Source organism: Vidua chalybeata, chromosome 4 (assembly GCF_026979565.1).
Source record: "Vidua chalybeata isolate OUT-0048 chromosome 4, bVidCha1 merged haplotype, whole genome shotgun sequence".
Classification (NCBI taxonomy): domain Eukaryota; kingdom Metazoa; phylum Chordata; class Aves; order Passeriformes; family Viduidae; genus Vidua; species Vidua chalybeata.
In genome coordinates this window covers 61,639,751-61,656,829 of record NC_071533.1, presented here as the reverse complement: position 1 = coordinate 61,656,829, position 17,079 = coordinate 61,639,751, and the positions used below count along the sequence as shown (strand labels likewise).

Below are 17,079 nucleotides of genomic sequence, written 5' to 3'. Positions count from 1 at the left end.
TGAAAAAAAAAAATTAAAAATCTGTGTCACTTCATGGAATAAAGAGATTGATTCACTTCAGCAATGTGAAGCCAGTCCAATGGAGGCTCATTAAGATGCTGGGAACTGGAGCACACAATGTACAAGGAATGGCTGAGGGAGCTGGGTTAGGTCATTCTAGGAAATGAGGCTAATGGAGGATCTCATTTCACTCAGCATCTAAAGAGAAGTTTTAAATAAGACAGGGTCAGAGTAGTCAGTGAAAAGGCAATAGATGGCAAGCACAAGCTGCAAGATAAGAAATGCCAGCTGACATAACCCCTCACAACGACAGCGTAAAGCTGTGATATTTCTGACCTGGACATTTTTCAGAACTAGGCAGGATGAGGCCATGAGTGACCTGATTAACTTCTGCAGCAACTCCTGCTTTAAGCAGGGATTGTACTTGATGTCCATTGTGCTCCGTTGCAACTAAAATCATTCCCTGCATGGATGGAACATAGTAGAAACTTGCCAGTAAAGCAGTGATATAAGTGACTAACAGGGTATCAGAAAACTTATGTCTTACTGCCAGCCCTAAAAAATATGCTAAAGAAAAAATAAATCATTATTTTTATTATAATAACAGCACTGTGTATTTATGCCAAACATGAATTTAAAAAAATAAAATAAAATAAAGCAGAAGAACTCAAGCACTTGGATGTACCAAGACTTCCAGTTGGCATAGAAATCAAATATAATTTTATATTTAAATATTCACTCATATTTATTTATTGATGTACCTTAAAAATGTTTACAAGCCTTTTGAGAAGCTAAGTCTTACTACCACTTTGAAGCCCTCGGAACTCCAACCCTGCTTTTCACATAGCTGGGCACATTAAGAGATCTCTAACTGGACCTGTTAAGGTAATGCTATGAGATAGGTCATGGTGTTTTATGAAACATATTTGTAACATACTTTTCTGGTCTTTACACAATTTACTTTACTTCCTTCTTCAGTTTTATTTAAAGATGATTCTTGGATGCTTTCCACTCTGGAATACCAACAGATTAATATATTCATCTGAGGCCACATGGAAAGCTGAGGCATGGGAGTTTTCACTCTAGGCATCCACACTGTGCCAAAATGTGCTGCACTTTCACAGTGCAGAGGTTTCATCTTTTACTGGTGCATCCTTCCCACTAGCACTGAGAAATCTGAATTGTACTGAAAACTGCACCAAAATAGCACCAAGAGCTTAAGTACTATGCACCCAAAATCATCATATATACAAAACTCCATCACATGTATATTTTGCTTCCAAATATTTTTAATTGGGGAAAAAAGTAAAATACTATTATTTTTCTAATTCTACCTGTTAGACTGAAGAAAATTAAAAATTAATGAAACCTGAGAGATCAGTATTTAGCATAGAAACTGCATAGGGGTAGGGTGAAGGGAGAGAAATCTCAAACTGTAGTCAGTGTACTTCAGAACAGCATAACTTGATTTTTACATTCTATCCCAAGGAGATGTTATAAAATTAGGGACTGGACAGCATATGGTAAGAATTAAGATAAAACAATGATAAGTTTCCAAATTCTTGGAGGAGAGTAAAATTTACAATAATTTTACATTGAAATCTTCAGAACAGCCAACAGTCCTAAGGAAAGATAGCATTACAGAAAACTATTCTAAATCATACAGAAAGCAGAACCATAGATACCCTTCCTGCCAGAATGGAAAGCTTGGAAGCCAGACTATCAAAAGGCTGAATGACATAGATGCTTTTGAACCCAATTGTTAAGTTTTTTGATATTAAGAAAGTATGCTTTACCACGTCTCTTTATTTGTTTCCCTAACTTTTGCCCAGAGGTGGTTGTAGTTCACTGATACTGTGATGCCTTTCTATCAAGGGGAGTAATTTGATCTGTATGCACACGCTTCAAAAAAAATTATATTCACTTGGTAAAGAAAGTACATACCAGATTTAAAAAAAAAAATTTTTTTACTCACACAGATGCTTTTCAACAAATGCGTGGTAAGTATTGCCCCACTCCTATCCAAAATGACAATTACAGATCCTATGATAGAAAGTTGGGATAAAATGTATTCACAAGCCATTGAAATATCTACAGGCTGTCAAAGCAACTGAGAAGAAAGCCCTGCCATCAGAAGGATATCAACTCTGGAATAGCTTTCTAAAAAACATGTTTGGAGCTAATGTGTTAGGCCAAAATACCAAAACTTAACACCTCACCTAAAAAGCAGCTTCTCCAGTCTGGCCTGAAGCAATCAGGCCCAGAAGAGACAAACCAGTTCTATGAAAGAGGAAGGGTAACAGCTAGCCAAAAAAGGCCACTAGGAGAAAAAAATCAGTGAGGAAGTGAAATATCCTTTTTGAAGGTTAGCTCAAGAATAGGTATTTGTTGAAACATAGTAACTTGCTAATCCGTGTTCTATAAGCAATAGAAGGAAAATACACCAAGGGAGAAATAGGAGGAGCAGAAGCAGGAGGAGACAAACCCAACTTACACATAAATCTCCCCAAAATAATTTTTTAAAAAATAGCTGGAACAGAGATTCAATTGACTAATTGACATATTATCAGTCATCTTTTCAATGAGAGGCTGCAGGGAGAGGGAGGAAAAGCCATCAACTAACATTCTGTATTTCAAAAAACAAAAAAAAAAAACAAAAAAAAAAAACAAAAAAAAAAAAAAAACCAACACAAAAAAATCAAAACATTTAAATCTTACTGTAAAATGTATTTCATTTTTATCAGCTACCTACACCCTCAAATTCTTCAGCATGTAAGATTATATTTACATTTTAGAAACTGGCTTGTATTGAGTTTTTAATTGTCCCAATTCTTACCAAATTAAAGCTGCCTAACAATACGCGGATCTTAATAAATAAGTTATGTGGGAAATATTACCTTTGTTATTTTCACACTGAAAAATATATTCCACACTGCAGAGATAATGAGGGTATAAAACATTAACACTACATTTTTCTATACCATTCTGCATAATTAACCGTGCAGCTGTTCATTCATTCAGTCCCAATAACCAAATTAATTTGCAATCAGTTCACAGTGGATGCTCTGGAGCAGACTGCATGTACTGCAGAAGCAAGTGAAGCTGCTCACATTCCACACGCCACATCAGTGCACAAGCTGCTCAATTCTAAGAGATGCAACAGGGTAAAAGAGATGCAAAATAGTATTTTCAAAGATCAGCTATAAAAAGGCACTGTGCCATCAGCTGTCTCATAGGGAAAATATGGGTGTTTTCAGGTGAGTCTCATCATGTGTCAGTGCTCTCTGATGGAGCCCTGTCCTTCTCAGGCTCAAGCCGAAAACTTTAAGGACACAAACATTAAACATCCATAAACAATACAGCTCTTTCCTATTATTTGTATTAATGCAGTATTACAACCCCAGCACTGGTGGGAATCCCACAATCAGTTCTCCAAATTACCTATATTCCCAAGAAACAAAAGACCAAGTGAGGAAAGCAGAGTAATAACAGGTTCTCAAAAAAGGTCACAGAGCAGGCTGGTGGAATGAAGGTGGAGCCAGCAGCATCACTAGCTGCTGAGTGGAATGTCACATGTACCTTTTCACAAGTTCCCTGACACCATGACTTCAACCTTTTCAGATTTTAAAAAATATCCTATCCCAGGTTTTATACCTCATTCATCATCATGAAAATGCAATGAGCAATGAAGCTAGCTGCTTTGATTGTGGTTTCTCATTTATTTCATTTTGCAGAGTGGCAAAAGAAACATTGATACATACATACATATATATATATATACATATATAGAGAGAGAGAGAGAGAGAGAGAGAGAGAGGGAGAGAGAGGAGAGATGGTGTCATTCCATCTGCCCCAGGTTAAGGGCCCTGCACCTCCCTGCTGTGCCAGCCTGCTGACAGTGGGAGTTAATGGGTGACAATGCAGCAAAGCACCTCCTATTACCAAAAAACTTGACAGCTCACTGTTTTCATATGAACTTAGTACAAAGGAATCATGCCACAATAAAAGCTCCAAGATTGCTGTTCTCAATTTGTTCACATAGAAGTGTGGATCATGGGCAAAACTTCCCTCTTTTATGTAGGGAGGGAGGGCAAAAGAAAATCACAAGCCCCATGGATGACTAATGCATAGAAAGACAGCATTTCCCGTTTCTCACCTTAAACCTGTCTGCTGAGGCTGGCAAGAAAGAGGATAATTTCTTGTAGGGAGGCTTATTCAATAAGATACCATGACAAAACTGAGGAAACACCAGCAAAGCAACTTTTCTAAGCATCCTACTGCTACCACCCTGCATGGGTCTTGGGAAGGAAAGATCAATTCTGTTACCATCAGTCCTGGCCAAACAGAGTCTACTTAAAACAAGAACCTGTGGTATAATTCCCACAAAGTCTGCTGCACTAGTTAAAGGAATTAGAAATTCTATTACTTAGGCTCAAGTTACTCAAACAAGAGAAAAGGATTCTTAAGCCATTTAAAATAAATGGTTATTCTTTCTCAATAAATTGACTCACTCATTATGAGTTACATCTTGCAATAACTTAATTCATTTTCCAGAAGGAGGATTAAGGGGGGAAAAAAATCAACCTGTAAAGCAGCAAAATTCTCATGCTCCAAGATATATTTAACATGTTCAGCAGCCATGCTGCAATCAGCTTCAATAAGCACAAGTGTACTGCAAGAGCCCTTTCCTAACTACATAAATCACAGCTAACTGGATCTTAATTTGCATGTCATACATTCTCTATGTGATCACAAGCTAGTGCAGAAACATGTTAACATTCAAAATCATCATCATTATTCCAAGTTGTTGAAGACATGGAAAAGTAGTTGTGACAAGCACTCTCATTGGTGACCAACAGATATTCTGTAAAGAAATTTGGATAGACTTATTTGGTAGCTTTTACTTAATATTTTTTTCAGTTTGGACCTTCATTCATACTAAGACATTAAAATAATCTTTAAATTCTATTATGGAAACACAGACCAAAAAGTACCTGTTTCAGCTAAATCCCATGCACTGGAAAGCCTTTTAAAAGACATCTCCTTCAAAGGAGTCTACAGGTCACAGCTTGGAGAACAGTCCCAAATACCCAAAGTCAAATTTCACTCCTCTGTTGAATGGCCAAAAGCTACAGCCAAAACATGTGGCAGGATGAATGCAACACCAAGGTTACTGCCAGCCCATTGCGCTGGGCTCGGGTTCAGAAAGTCGATGGTGGGTCCGTGTCCCTTGGAGCATGCACGGCAACAGCAGCACCCTCTGTGCTCCTGAATCAATTCCACTCCCCATTGAAAACATCAATAATTGCCTCTTCGATACTTTGCACATTCCAAGGTTTGTCAAGATATGCTTATTTAATTTCCTTCACCTTCTACATATTTTTCCTCCTGACACCCATAATAAAACATTGCTGATATGCTAAAACCTACTACATCCACTTTTTAACTATGGTTTTACAGCACATTTTAAATCTCCAAAATAAATTTAAAATACCAACTTTCCTGCACAATTCAACTCATACTGGCACACTGTTGAGTATTAGCAAGACAATGCAAGTTGGAATAAAGACAATGAAAATCTTTGTAATACTTTTACATGAATATAGAAATATGATCAAAGAGAGCATAGAAAATCTGTTGTTCAGTAAGAGAAAGAAAATTCTAATTGTAAGACTGTCTTTTCAACACTACTGCCCAAAACCTTTGCTCAGTGGAACAGGTGTAAATAAGGATATAATATAAGCACAAGAGAGCTACACAGGTATAATTGAGGACACTCTACTTTGATTGCATAACTTGCATTACTCATGATGATGCATTAGGTAGAGAAAGCACAGCTAGACTTTAGATCCCAAGCTGAGTTCACTGGGCTAATAATTAGAAAGCTATTTTTTTTTTTCTTTTTTGACTTGGAAGGAGAAAATTTGATATGAAAATCACAGACTCAATAACTCCATCCCTTAGGGCCATTTCTACAAATTCACTTTTCAAAGCAGAGCCACAATGTAAGGCTATCTGGAAGTGAAAGTTGTTGCAGAATACAGTTGCTTATTTATTAAGCAGTACTTCATACCAAAAATTTCACTGGGGCACTGAACTGTACATCGGGGGTTTTTGTTTTCCTTTTTAAATTAATTTCAGGAAACAGCTGAAATGAGTTTCACCTACAAGTCCAAAGATTTTGGAAACAAATGCCTATATTCATTTTCACAGATTCTGTGAGCCATCTGGAAATTTTACTTTCCTGAGCCGTATGCTGTTCACTCTATCCACCTTAAAAGAATCTCTGGCTCTTTGTAGTCTGGATTTTTGCTTTGGTGTAGGCCTGCACTCTGTAAATGCCCAAAGCCCCCTGCAGTCACTGTGCCCCAATCACTCCTGATGGCCAGCAGGCTTGCACAAGTGAGCCTTGTCCTTGAATAGGTGGTTTGTTGTGGGTGCAGACTGAAGGAGCTGTGCCACCACAGCCAGGATATTCCTGACTCCTTGGGATTTGCCGAGCACGATGCTGTCAGTGAGGCTCTCCTGCCTGTTCTCACCTCTACCTACCCAGCCGCTGATCTAGACTTTGACCCTCCCACAGCACTTTGACATTTCTTCCCCCTCAGGCTGCTTTTGGAGTAAGGAATCCCAGAAAGCTCAGCTGGGATATCCAAAAATATTTAAGGAGGTGTGGAATTCTGTTTCTTCATTTAGTATTTCTTTACCGATAACATGGGGCAAAACAAGCCAACATCTCTGAAAACAGGGCTACCTAGCATTCATCTAGGGCTACCTAGCACTCAGCAGGCAAAGCTAAGAGGATCCAACAGTGCAGTTAACATCGAGTAATGCCATTTGTTTTGCTATGGTGAAGCTGTAACAACGTGGTGATGCCATTGGGAACAATGGCAATTACATAGCAAGCCACTTTAGCATTACTCTATCATTACAGCTTGATAATATGTAATCAAAATGTTATTAGCAATCATCAGCAGCATCTATTATTCATTGCTTAGATCAAGCTAAGAAAGGGAAGGCTGCATGCCTACCAGTAACAGGACTCTGAGCCAGTCTAAGCACAGGGTTGGAAGGTAATTCCATGGCCATATAGTGCTGAGTCACCACTGCATAACCTTCAGCAATATTACCAACTCAGTTGTTCCATGTATAAAATTGAATAATAATAATCATCATCTATATTTCCAGTATTATTAGGAATAATTAACTCAAATAAGTATTATCATTAATTTCATACTGGTTACTAATTCAAAGTTAAACTATTTGATTGTAAAATTTAATAATTATATCTGAAGTTGCAGGCATTCAACAGATGCAAGCAGTTACCTGAGGCTGTAAAATATGTGCATCTATATATTTGTGTACAAATGGGTCCATAAAGCATATGAAAACACACTCAACAAAAATGGTCAGTTGGTTTCAGCTCCTTCACACTGTAAATATGCTGGATAAATATGTGTGTGAACTCTGACATGAACAGCTCTAGTATGTAAAGTATCTTCTATGTATGCACAACTTGTTGCAATAATTTTAGTATTTGAATTCTCAGTTTTTTCATTAGGCTAATGAGCTCTAACATAACAACCAACCTATATTCCCAATATGTACCACAGTTTGGAAACTCTAAAAGTAGATCTCAAAACAATCCTCTGTTCCTTCTCAAAAAGTTATTTTAGTTTATATTCAAGAGGCAACCAATGTTATATCTATTTATTTCCTTACCTAAATTTGAGTAAAATAATTATACAATTTACATATTGACAATTACTTCATAAGCAAATTAGGAAAGCATCAGAAATAGCTGACTAAAGAAGCACAGTCTGGTATTTTTTAACTGCATACTTCCATCAGGATTTTGTCTTCACCTTTTCAGTGCAACCAGACATGGCTGTTACAAGTAAAAACTCTGTTAAGAACATCATTACACAGCACTATTTTCCTTATTTATTCAACAGTGAAAAATTCTAAGGTAATTCAAATTTAGACTCCCAAGTCTGTAACCTGACTTATGTGGGCAGGCATAAGTTACCTAGATAAAGTGACAGTGCTCTGCAGAGGTGCAAAAACGCAACACCAACATCCACCCACACATCATCTTCACAGAGTTCCCCCACCTAGGCATGTACCTCTGACTGGTGTTTTTCACCACCATTTGCATCACTCTTAAAAGTCTGACTGCAGCTCCAAGGTCACTAAGAACAAACAAGTATCAGTAGACCATCTTTTCTCATTCTTTGTTCCACTAAAAAAGGGGAAAAAATTATTTTGAGTGAAATTCTTTTGATGGGAGAAAAGGAAAGAGATGAAGGGGATATATGTTTTAGAAGATGAAAGACGCAGTTTTAAGGAACAAAATAACTGATAAACAACCTACCAAGGTAGGTTAATATTTACTGTCCAGAAAGAGAAACTGGGATATTATTAACATTAAAAAATTACCCTAGTCAGAATTGATTCATTTATAGAAGTAGTTTATTTTCACTTAGTGACTAAGTCACATAGTGACTTAGACAATATGATTTCTGGTATTATCTAGCCAGGCAAGATAGGAACAAAAACATTGGGCCAATTCAGGAAATAACTGGAGAGGGTCTATTACCACTAGGGCACAGAAACAGATTAATGGCATTTCTCTGCTAACAAAAAAACCCTGTACCATTTTTCACACCTGTTTTACAGCATATTTGTTTGATACAAATAAAAAGAATGCAAAAGAGAATTAAACAAAAAAGTTGAAAAATAAATACACTGTGCATACTGGTCAGGCTGCCAATGCGAATTCAACACCCCAGTTCCATCAGCAAACGTGGGTGAAAACTGGTGAAGCTCCAACCATTTTACACAGGGAGAAACACAGAAGTCTCTTGACTGTAAAGAGACTTCAGCTTCAGTCAGTTATTTAGTACAAACAGTGAGCTACATCTCAGCAGAGAGGGGCACTATTTGATACTTTTGCAATGGTTGGTCTGATTGGCACTTTTCCAGATCCAAGCACTTTGTAACTTTTCCAGTTTGACAACAGCGTGTGTCTCTTCTACGTCACAGCAAGCAGAGGTGGAGGAAGGAGGTGAGCCCAGAACATATCCAGGTATGGATCACCTAGATAGTAACCCCTGGCCCAAGTGCTCATCTTAATACTCACTTCCTTTCAGCTTTTCCATCCTGGTTTTAGAAACCACAGAAACACAGAATGGTTTCGTCTGGGTTGCAAGGGGCCTGAAAGACCATCTAGTTCCAACCCCACTGCCATGGGCAGGGAACCTTCCACTAGATTAGGGGACTCAGAACTCATCTAGCCTGTCTGGTCAAACCCCAGCCTCCATCCTCATCCCTGGCTCAGCAGGTTCTGGGCATCATCACATCAAGGAGGGAGCTCCCAAGGGCTCTCTTGACAAAGTGGACAGCCCAAGGCACCATGATGTCTAGTCCCAAGGAGAGTCCCCCAAGGCCCCATTCCTGCTGCACTAAAGTGGTGCCATGGGCACCCAGCACATCCCCAAAACCTGACACCACTGAGAGCCCTGAGGACATCTGTGCCCAGCCCTTGGGCCAGGACCATCACCTGTGCCAGTACCAAAGCATCTGGTACATCTGTTACTGGCAAGTAAAAAGGCACAATTTCCATAGGATGTGCACTAGTATCAATTTTATTTGAATGCAGTTCACACCAGTTCTTTACACCAGCTGTCAGCAAGGTCTGGATGACCTTGTTTTAAGTGTTTATGTTCTCCAAAGAAAGAAACATTATCTGAGGCTAGTTTATGTTTATTTTAAAAGACCAAAGAGTTTATTTTGAAGAATCCAACTGAAAATGCTTAAAAGACTATGATAGATACTCTGAAGTATGAATTGGAAAACTTGAAATATATTGCATATGTTGTATGGGCCACTGACAAATAACAGGAAAGCAGTTTGTGCTTACGCAGTTGGGAGTATCCAAACTGTCATTTGCTTGTCTTATTTGTACAAGATGTTAGACAAAAATTAAAACAGAAACAAATGTGCAATAAATTTTGCGTCTTGTAAGTTTAAAGCATAGTTACAAATGACCTGTCATAGCCCTAAAAAGGCCAATCCTGAGCTAATGCTAAGCAGTCTCCATTTGATCTTACTCTCTTTCCTGAATACCTCCTTCTTAGAACTAGAACTTTTTAGAAATACCCTTATTCTGCATAGATCACTGGCCCTGGCCAGACTGAGCACTATTCAGACACTGGTATGACAGCAAGTTATTGCAGAAGCACTGTCACTGAAAAACACCACACGGTTAAAACAATGCCACCTCTTTCAAAATAAGTAACAAGGCTGTTTTGCAGCATGTCCTAGAAACAGACTTTTCCCACTCCCTATTTCCTTCCCCAGTCCTTTTCTTGGATTGTCTCTGTAAATGTCCTTATACTCACAGCTGAAGGCCAAGTCCCCATACAAGCTCTTGGGACAGCATGGAGTTTGTAAGTACCTAAGCCACACGGTAACAGATAAACTATTTGTTTCTAGACCTGAGCTTATGAGCTACATTTGAATTTAACTCACCTGTCATTTATTTCTACTGCTAGAAATAACCAGCAAAACTAGCAGAGCAAATACTGGTGTGCAGTATCACATTTATTGATAACAGTGAAATACTTACATGATGTGTCTAGCAAAAATTTGTTGTGGAAAATTTACACACACCCAAGAAATTTATACACACACCAAAACAAAACAAAACAAAAAAAAAAAAAAAAAAACAAAACAAAAAAAAAAAAAAAAAAAAAAAAAAAAAAAAACAACAAAAAAAAAAAAACCAAAAAAAAAAAAAAAAACACTGGAGCACAAAAAGCCTCCCTAGCAAAAAACAACTAAGACCTGAGAAGATAACCAGTGTGACTAGTATAACATACACTTATCTTATCCCTGCCTTTGTGGTGATGTACATCTGAACATGCAATTTGTGCACACACAGGAAACAAGCATATTGGTATCTTAACCAACAAATATTATGGGAATGAGAATCAGTTTAGAAATTTATTTGGATTACTAGTTTATTCCCAGTTGTCATAAAACACAATATAACCTCCACTGCAGGTATATTTCATCCAGACAATCCTAACTACTTCCAAAGCAGGATTATTTACTAACCCCAGTACACTACTCTAGCAGCAAGAATTCCCAAAGGACACATCCCACCACAGTAAGCATTTCAAACTTTTTAAGTAAGTTTGATACAGAATTTCTACAAAAAGGAAAAACATGGCAACTTGCAAAGTAGCATCAAGACGTTACCTTACATTCTCCATCATTGTTGCTACTGTTAAAACTCATTACAAACTCTAATTCAACAACAGGAAATGCATTCAAGGAAGAGAAGGAGTAGGAGCTGATGACAATCTGAATAATCTTACTACAATAGCATCAGTCAGCTACCAACACAACCCAGCAGCAGTCTGGAAAAGGAAGGGATGGATCTATTCCAAGAACAGCAGGAGGGAAGGTTATGGAAAAAGCAGAGGACTTACCTCCACAAAGAGCTCTCCAGAACTTTCCCCATATCAGTATGATAATACTTGGTAAGGATCAGGATCACCTAAAAGAAAATGAGAACAAATAGATTTAAATTTGTAAACTGATGTAAGAAACAGAAACGGACATAGGCAGCATGATTTTGGGAAAAACAAAAGTGAGGCTTCTGAAAATCTGAACATCATTTAATCTCATTTTTAACTCTTAAGAGTGTTGCTTTTTAGGTTGGCTTTTTCATTTCTCTTTCTGGGAAGAATGATTTCAGCACTTGAAGTTTTCTGCAAACCTGGTGACTGTGAAAGATTGCCCATTTCACATAAGCAGTAGAGTTGGAATTGTCACATAAATACCACCATCACATGACATTCCTCAAGCAATCTTTATGACTTTCTGATTAGGAAAAACCAACCTGGTTGCTAGTTTAAATTTAGGAGGCAACTCTAGAGACACAATTATTTTTTTAATCCAAAGTGTTAAACAATGGTGATTACCTTTGATTATCCAGATTTTAAAAATCAGGAAAAAAAGAGCTTTGCCCTTCCTTACAAGATCAGGAATGCAACTTTCATAGCTATCACTTTTCATTTCTTGAAGAATCACTTTTTCCCTTTCATGAATCATCTCTGTGCTCAATAAATTACTCATCTACATCAGCAACAGCCAATAAAATACACAAGCAAATTTTATCCACAAAACATCTTCATCCTATGAAAATAGCAAAAAATATTTTCCATCTGCTCAACATGTGACAAATGCACTGGTCAAATATATAAAGCACTAGTCTGTCAGCAGTGTAACAAGCTCAATACTATGGTTTATCTTTGGATTTTTACAGGTTTCTTTCACTTGCTGCCAGCCCATATTAATGGCTCTTAGGGCCACATGCCCATAGCAGCCCCAGAGAGGCAGAACAGGCTGGTCCCCTGCACAGCTGGAGGCTTTCTTTAATGTGGGGTCAACACCAGTCTCCAACAGTTTGGAGCAAGCTGTTATTTAACTGGCACTGCTCTGCTCTTTCCACCAAATGAAATCTACAGCAAACAGCAACTGTAGGTGTTCAGTTTGATTATTCAGATAATTAATATGCCAATGATACATTTATGCTGCACTCCGTGTATGCTGGAGATTGTGAGAGAACAGAATTATAGACTGAGGATGTTATTACCTGGAAATAATTCAGTGTTTTACAGAAATGAAGTATAATACCAGTCTCACTCAGGGTTAGCCAAATCTAATAAACTCACAATGCATATTCCTGGATGTATATTGAAATAAGCAAAAGTGGAAACAATCCATAATTCACAAGTAGTGTTATTCACGCCTATTCTCAAAAGAGTCACAATCTACCAGATCACTTTTTTAGAATTTGATTATTTAAAAAAATAAAGGTTTGGCTTAAAAAAAGAAAAAAAATGGGTTACTACAAGACTTAGAAAGTAAAGAGAAAGAACCATTTCCCAAAGGAGAGTGTATCTGTGGATGAGATCCTTGGCTACAGGCCAAGCACATTCTACCAGGTCAGCTATTTATTGTATCATCAGTGTCTTAACTACAGCTTTTTCTGGTGTTTGCAGTTAAGAAGAAAAAGAAAGAAACTTCACTATTGGGAGCATCTATTGGCTCAAATTATTAAGGAAAAAATTTCAGACTGTGCCTTTCCAAACAAGTATAATCCCTCTTAAGTCACAAAAACTGATCTGGAATTTATTTTCTTAAGAGATACAAGAATGCATATTTGGTACATGCAAATAAAAAAGAAAATCCCTAAAAAATACAAGAGATTATACTTTCTTTCCTTCCATTTATGCAGAAATGGAGGCTGAATCCTGAACTTGGTGAACTGACTTTCTTCATCCCTGTACATCCTAGAATTATAAATTTTAAAATTCAGATAATTTTTCAGCAACGTGTGTTGGAGACATCCTGCCACATGCTAAGACAAATGTTCCATTCCTGAATTAAACAGATGAAAATCACACACAGAAAATCCTGTTGGATCACCCTCAGTCTGCCTGCTTTGAGCATAACCTGTATGGATGCACCAACAAAGAACCTTTCAGAAAAGCCATTTCTGTAACTCAGCTCCTGTCAGGAATGTTAAAGACTGCCAGGCTCCCCGTACTGCTGGCTAGCTGCAGTTCATCTGGGCATGCACACACTGAACCAGAAAGCCACTGGTTTTTAGTTCTACACACTTCAATTGAATGGCTTTCAGGTAACTGCAAACTGCAGTGGGGAGCAGCCATTAGCAGTGAAACACCTTGATGCTGCAGGATTGGTGCTTTAAACTGAGTCAGAGCTCTGAAAAATAGATGTCAGCACTTTCCAATCTGACTGGTAAATACATGGAAAATTTTAAATACCTTATTTTGCCCTTTGGAAGTAGAGAGAATGACTGAGTAGGAAAAACAAAGTCATAAGAAGCCATCTTTGAACTCTCAAACAGATTGGCAGATTTCTGCCACAACTTAAGAAGAATGAAGCTGCTGAGGGGCTGACCATCACATCAACTATGCCAGTGGATTTCATCCCAGTATCTGAATAATGGAGACCAGCTATTTAACAGATTTTACAGCACAGTCCTTTAGACTGTGGGCATCTTTTCAGGTGATCCTGAAAACAAGATCCAGGCTGACCATAATGGCAGTTTTTCTAAATTAATAGATAGATCCAAAGAACAGGAGGAATTGTTTCACAATGAACGCATAAAGGTCTTCAGGATCTCTGGATTCTACCCATCATTTCTAAGAGCAGAAGCCTGTTTCACTGATTTCATTTTAATGAGACTCCATAATTACAAGCATTTTACAGGCTGGATTGAAGCCAGTGGTTCATACACATGGTTCTCCTAGCGAAAGTGCTTGGGTGGCCTGTGGCTGGGGAGAGGCACAGCAGCAACTGAGCAATGATCAAGGATATGATTCTTAACCAGCTCATACTACCATCAGTCATGGACAGCCGCAATAAATTTAACTACTTTCTGGTATTATTTTACAGCTAAAATAAATTTAGGCAATGAAGGAGAATTAGATTTATCAGATTTTTTACTTTATGTTGGATTTATAGGATTATAGAAATCTCTACTCTATCCAGAGTTCCAGAGACTTGTGAAACCATTTTAAACCATTTAAACTTAAATTCACCCACAATTCTTTGAGTTCCCTCCCAGAGTATGACAGTGGAGGTGACAACAGTGATTACTGTTGTGTACTAGGGACCTATGAATACGTGATGGTGCTTCTGGACAAAAATACTGAAAGGGAAAAAAAGAAAGTGAAAACTTTCAGCTTTTATCACAAAATCGGTACTCTATTACCTGCTTCTTTAACAAAGTCTTTGGTAAAGTCCTCTCCATAAAGCCAGTATTTCTCTCTATGTGCCACGGTATGGCACATAGAATCCCTTAGGATTCTAAGAATCAAATGCAATGTGCATTATAAGTTAGTTTTCCATGGAAGAAATAACTAGGCTCCAATAAATTTCCTTGTCTTGGGCCTTCAGAAATTTCTCTACTTCATCTTCCCCCTCCTTTTTGGAGGGGTAGAGGGACAGTGGGGTGCACAGATGGAATTTTGATTTTCCCATGTCATTCTCCTGCTTCCATAACTTCATTCCTGCCTGTGTGAATTCTCACTGCTACAGTAGTCACAGCTCAAAACTGTTCTCCAAACAAAGGAGTTGAAGCAGTTTCGATCCAAAATCCTTTCTGGATATAGACCTGTCTTCAGGGGTGCACTGGATTTTCAGTGAATGACAGACCAGGAAAACAAATGGAAAATTCCACAGATATTATTACCCATGAATAATGAAAGTTAGAATGATCTATGTTTATCCCCTCTCCTTTCCTGTTGCTCTCCTCTGAAAATGCTTTGTAGCAAGGCTGGGCTGAAAAGAGCACCACTTCACTTTACAGGACACAATGTGCTTTTAATCATTTCCTAATAAAATTTTGGCTTTAAGAAGCCCATTTTAATCCTCTCTTTTCATCACCACATCAGCTAAGAGGGCTGAGAAGGGAAAAAGGAATGAATTCTAAATCAATCACCTTTCCTGGTGTTTATATTTTATCTTTCTGTGGAGGACTTGCTAAGGTCCTTTTCTTTTTGATAAACATTGACTTTTGGAAAACTATTTTATTTTTCCCCATGCTCCCTCCATGATGCTTTTTTTCATGGACCATTCTTGACAAAGATCTCTCTTTTTCTATCTACATGCAGATTCCTACAGATAAAGTTTTATTTGACCCCTGAAATTTGTGATTTTAGGTTTTGGGGTTATTTTAATCTATTCAGAAGTTTCATAGCAAAAAATCTCATACTTTCAAATGCACAGTTACAAGTATGATTGCAAGTTTTTGTCTTTTCTCAAGTTTTTAGAAAGTGAGAGCATACTGTAAGTACTTCTGGGCAGCCAGAGCTACCAGGAAAATAAACTCCTCAGACAGATTCAAGTTTCTGCAAACTTTTTAGCATCTGCTTAATTTAATTCATGTGAATGAACCCATTGAAATCCAAATAAATGTTTATGAGAGTCACTTAATAGTCTGTAGGACTGGAACATAAGCTGCTGTTTTACTCAAGAACAGAACCTCACTCACCTTTTCAGGTATTTAACTATTCCACTGTACACCACAATTATTTTGGGGAGATCAAGAGGTTCTAGGCACATCCTATTCATTTTTCACTACCACCCCCTGTAATTACAAAGCTTTTTTGACACCTAATAATCAAAAAGCTCTCTAACAAATTATAGGAAACCACCTACTGCGCCAATCCCTCAAGCCATTTCCACTTTTGCAGCAGCAGGCTCTTCAATCATCATGCTAAAAGCAATGTTAATTTTCACATTTCTTATTAAAAACAAAGAATCTTAGGAGAAAAATAAAATTCAGGAAATTATTAATATGAAGGTACATTACTACAAGGCTATTATATGGACAAACTATCATACTACTATTAATAAGTACATCATAATTTGATTATGCTAGGAAAATTAAACAGAAAAAGGGCATTTAGGTTGACTCTGCTGCAGCACTATGATAAAAGGTAAAAAAGCAAACATTTAAACCATTACTTAAGCTATTAAGAATTCACTGTATAAGCTTCTACTCCTCTCTGGTAATAAAGTTCACAAAAGCAATATATGATTTAATATGAAATACTTAAAGAATTAGATTTCTATTTCTTCCAACTAAATTGTCCTGGGAGATGAGAGGACTTAGTGTGTATGAAGTCACTGACTATACCAGTGCACTTGTACTAAACATTAGCAATAATTCTGTACAGTAAATTAATTCATAATTCAAAGTAAGACACAATAATGACTCAATTCCTGTTCTCTAAGAGATATTTCCATCCACAAGAGCTGAATAAATGCATAGTCTTAAAAGCAGTGGTTGTGATTGCTTCCAGATTCAAAACCATTTTAAACATAGTACTTCACACATTGACCCTGAAAACATTCATACAGAAAAGTAACTTTAAGATATCAATTACATTTAGTCCACTATCTAGCACAGAACAGGATTATACTCTGTTAGCTCTGTACAAACACAGAGCAAAAAGACAACCTACTGCC

General features: G+C 37.5%; 1 protein-coding gene across 1 annotated transcript in view; it reads right to left on the bottom strand.

The window, feature by feature from the left end:
- SORCS2 (sortilin related VPS10 domain containing receptor 2) overlaps positions 1-17,079 on the bottom strand; it is a 526,356-nt gene that overhangs the window by 341,428 nt on the left and 167,849 nt on the right. The window contains exon 2 of the mRNA XM_053940374.1: positions 11,499-11,566. Coding sequence (XP_053796349.1) covers positions 11,499-11,566 — 68 coding nt within the window. The remainder of the gene's footprint in view (positions 1-11,498; positions 11,567-17,079) is intronic.